The 2,628-nt window shown below is 52.1% G+C and overlaps 1 protein-coding gene across 1 annotated transcript; it reads left to right on the top strand.

Annotated features, from left to right (window-relative positions):
* Positions 1–820: 820 nt before the first annotated feature.
* Positions 821–2,188, top strand: BDV14DRAFT_198359 (beta-cyclopiazonate dehydrogenase; the record flags this gene model as incomplete). Its single annotated transcript, XM_073772922.1, has 1 exon — positions 821–2,188. One exon carries the CDS (start codon positions 821–823, stop codon positions 2,186–2,188), a length of 1,368 nt encoding a protein of 455 aa, XP_073629857.1.
* Positions 2,189–2,628: the final 440 nt, after the last annotated feature.

Genomic DNA, 2,628 nt, shown 5'->3' with positions numbered 1-2,628 from the left:
GGCCAACTTTGTAAACGGAATCCCGTGGGACGCTCTTATTCCGATTGCTTTGGAAGCTTCTGTTTATTAGCCAACATGTATGCCAAAATAACCCCATTATAAGGTCAGACGAGGGTATATACTTTGTCCAGGGGCAAAAGCCACGTCGATGATATAATTATTAGGGCGCACGATTACGCTGTTGTTCGGGTGTTCAGTACCGCCCACAGTGATCTCAAAGGTAACCTGGGCCTCTATAATCCGCCTCCACGGAATAGTGGCTTCCCCAACAGATGCAAAGAACGCAATGACGCCCTGTATTCCTAGTTCCAAACCCCGTTGCTTCCTAGTACCAGGAAAGGGTCACGACCTTCCCCTGTGTGATACAACATCTCAACTTGCGCTAGAAGATCATCATGGAGAACCAGATCGTCATCCGGATTGCTCGGAAGCCGATCGATTCGCGGGTTGTTGGCCCCGAATAGAGTCGTCCTTACCGCAGGCCCCCATTGGAACTTGCGTGTCGTGCATACCTGGAAAAGGGTGAATTTGGTCCGATTCAAAATCTGTCTGCCTATGGCGCATCTACGACCATCATCGTAAAGTCACCGGACAGTTACCATAACGTAATGATGGCATGGCTCGCAAAACACTCCACGTCAACGCAACTACAGGACGATTGGTGGGCAAGGGTAAGACCTCGGATTTAGCGGTATGGTGGGCGTCCATGTTTCCACTCGTCATTATGTTGTTCAAGGCCCATCTGTAGCGGGCAAATTGTACCTGCTCATTCAGCTCTCCATCGATCCTCCCATTGCTACAACTACCCGGATTCCAAAGAATGGCAGCTAGAATTGCACACTCATTCCTATTCCTCGCCAGTATCTGCCTAGCGGCAACGAGCCGTAGCGCTCGTCAAAACACCATCCTTCGCGATGTGATTATCCTGGGTGGCGGTAGTACCGGGGTATACTCAGCCATCCAGCTTCGGGATCGAGGGCTGAGCGTGGCCGTGATCGAGCGCAACGACCGACTAGGAGGGCACGGAGAAACATACTACACGGACGACAATACCCCCCTCAACTACGGCGTCGAGGGGTTCTTCAACACCAGTCTAACACGGAACTACCTCGAGCGACTTCAGGTGCCCTATGGGCCCCGCGTCTCAGCTCCAGCGCACAACGAATACGTGAATCTGCTGACGGGAGGGAGGACGGACCCTCCGCCAGGCCAACTTGACGATGCTGCCGCATTTCCGAAGTGGACAGCTGCCATCTCACAGTTTGACTTTCTCGTGGATGGATCGTATAACCTTCCGGACCCTGTACCGGAAGACCTTCTTTTGCCGTTTGGTGAGTTTGTTCGCAAGTATAATGTCGAGGATACAGTCTATTCCTGTTTCACGCATACGGGGTTTGATGTTCTTGAAATGATCACACTCTATGTCATTCAGTTCATTGGCGTTCCGCATGCCGCGGCCCTGACCGGGGGTTACATCCGTCCATTCGATGGCATCGCAGGGCTCTATACCGCTGCTGCCAGGGAGCTAGGCGAGGACGTCTTGCTCGAAACAACCATTGACACAGTGGAGCGTTCCGAAGACGGGGCAACAGTTATCGTTCACAACACGGATGGGATTGAAACAACCCTACAAGCCCGCTACCTCCTCGTTACAATCCCCCCTCTCCTTTCGGAGCTGCAATCCTTCGACCTAAGCGCCCACGAAAATGAGCTCTTCTCGCGCTGGCAATACCACCAATACTGGGCCGTTCTTGTCAACGAGACAGGTCTCCCCTCAAACGTGACAGTCGTAAATGTGGACCCTAACCGCGCCTACGGTGTCCCTGCTGAACCCTTCCTCTGGCGAATCCACTCTCACCTCGCACCCGGATATCATAATATCAAGTTAGGCGGGTACGAGGATTTCAACGAAGAGCGGGCCAGGCAATTCATGCAGGATACACTTGCTGTACTTAATGAGAAAGGGACGTACACTACGCGGGAGGCAAACATAGTCCAGTTCGGGAATCACTCGCCTACTTTAATGTTCGTTACGGCTCAGGAGATTCGGGATGGGTTTTACAGGGATTTGTATGGGCTTCAGGGAAGGGATAGTACGTTTTGGACGGGGGCTGCTTGGGCGTCTGATTATTCGACTTTGCTTTGGGGGTTTACGGAGGGGGTTCTTGGTTTGATGGACTTCCCCTAGGTCTGTTGTCTACCTAGTGCTTTCTTCTTGTACGCATCACTCTGTCATTCTCTAATTGTTTGCTGTCCTATGTCGACGTGCTTAATCACCTATCACCTTTTGATTTTCAAGAATCCCCTCAATGCATTGCCAACACCTTATACGGGTGCGTATGTTCTAAATTGGATTCATTAGCCCTCATTGCATAGTTCCAGGTGGCCTAATTGCTTCCACCGTAGTTCCTTTTCCTCACTATAAACTATGCCCAACACTCTATGCCTATATCTGACCAAGGTCCTGAATCCCCCGCCCCGTCCCAGGTCTCGGGAGACACACTTCACCCGGACTCAACCCCAGTCTCACAAGAAAATTCCATTCCCCCAATCCATGAAACCTGGGCTTTCGCGGGACAGCGCCGCGTAGAGCTCTCGAACCCCCGCCACCCGAACAGTCTGGCCCCC

Source organism: Aspergillus stella-maris (assembly GCF_047715825.1).
Source record: "Aspergillus stella-maris strain CBS 113639 unplaced genomic scaffold BDV14scaffold_16, whole genome shotgun sequence".
Classification (NCBI taxonomy): Eukaryota; Fungi; Ascomycota; class Eurotiomycetes; order Eurotiales; family Aspergillaceae; genus Aspergillus; species Aspergillus stella-maris.
This window is presented reverse-complemented; position numbering and strand designations above follow the sequence as displayed.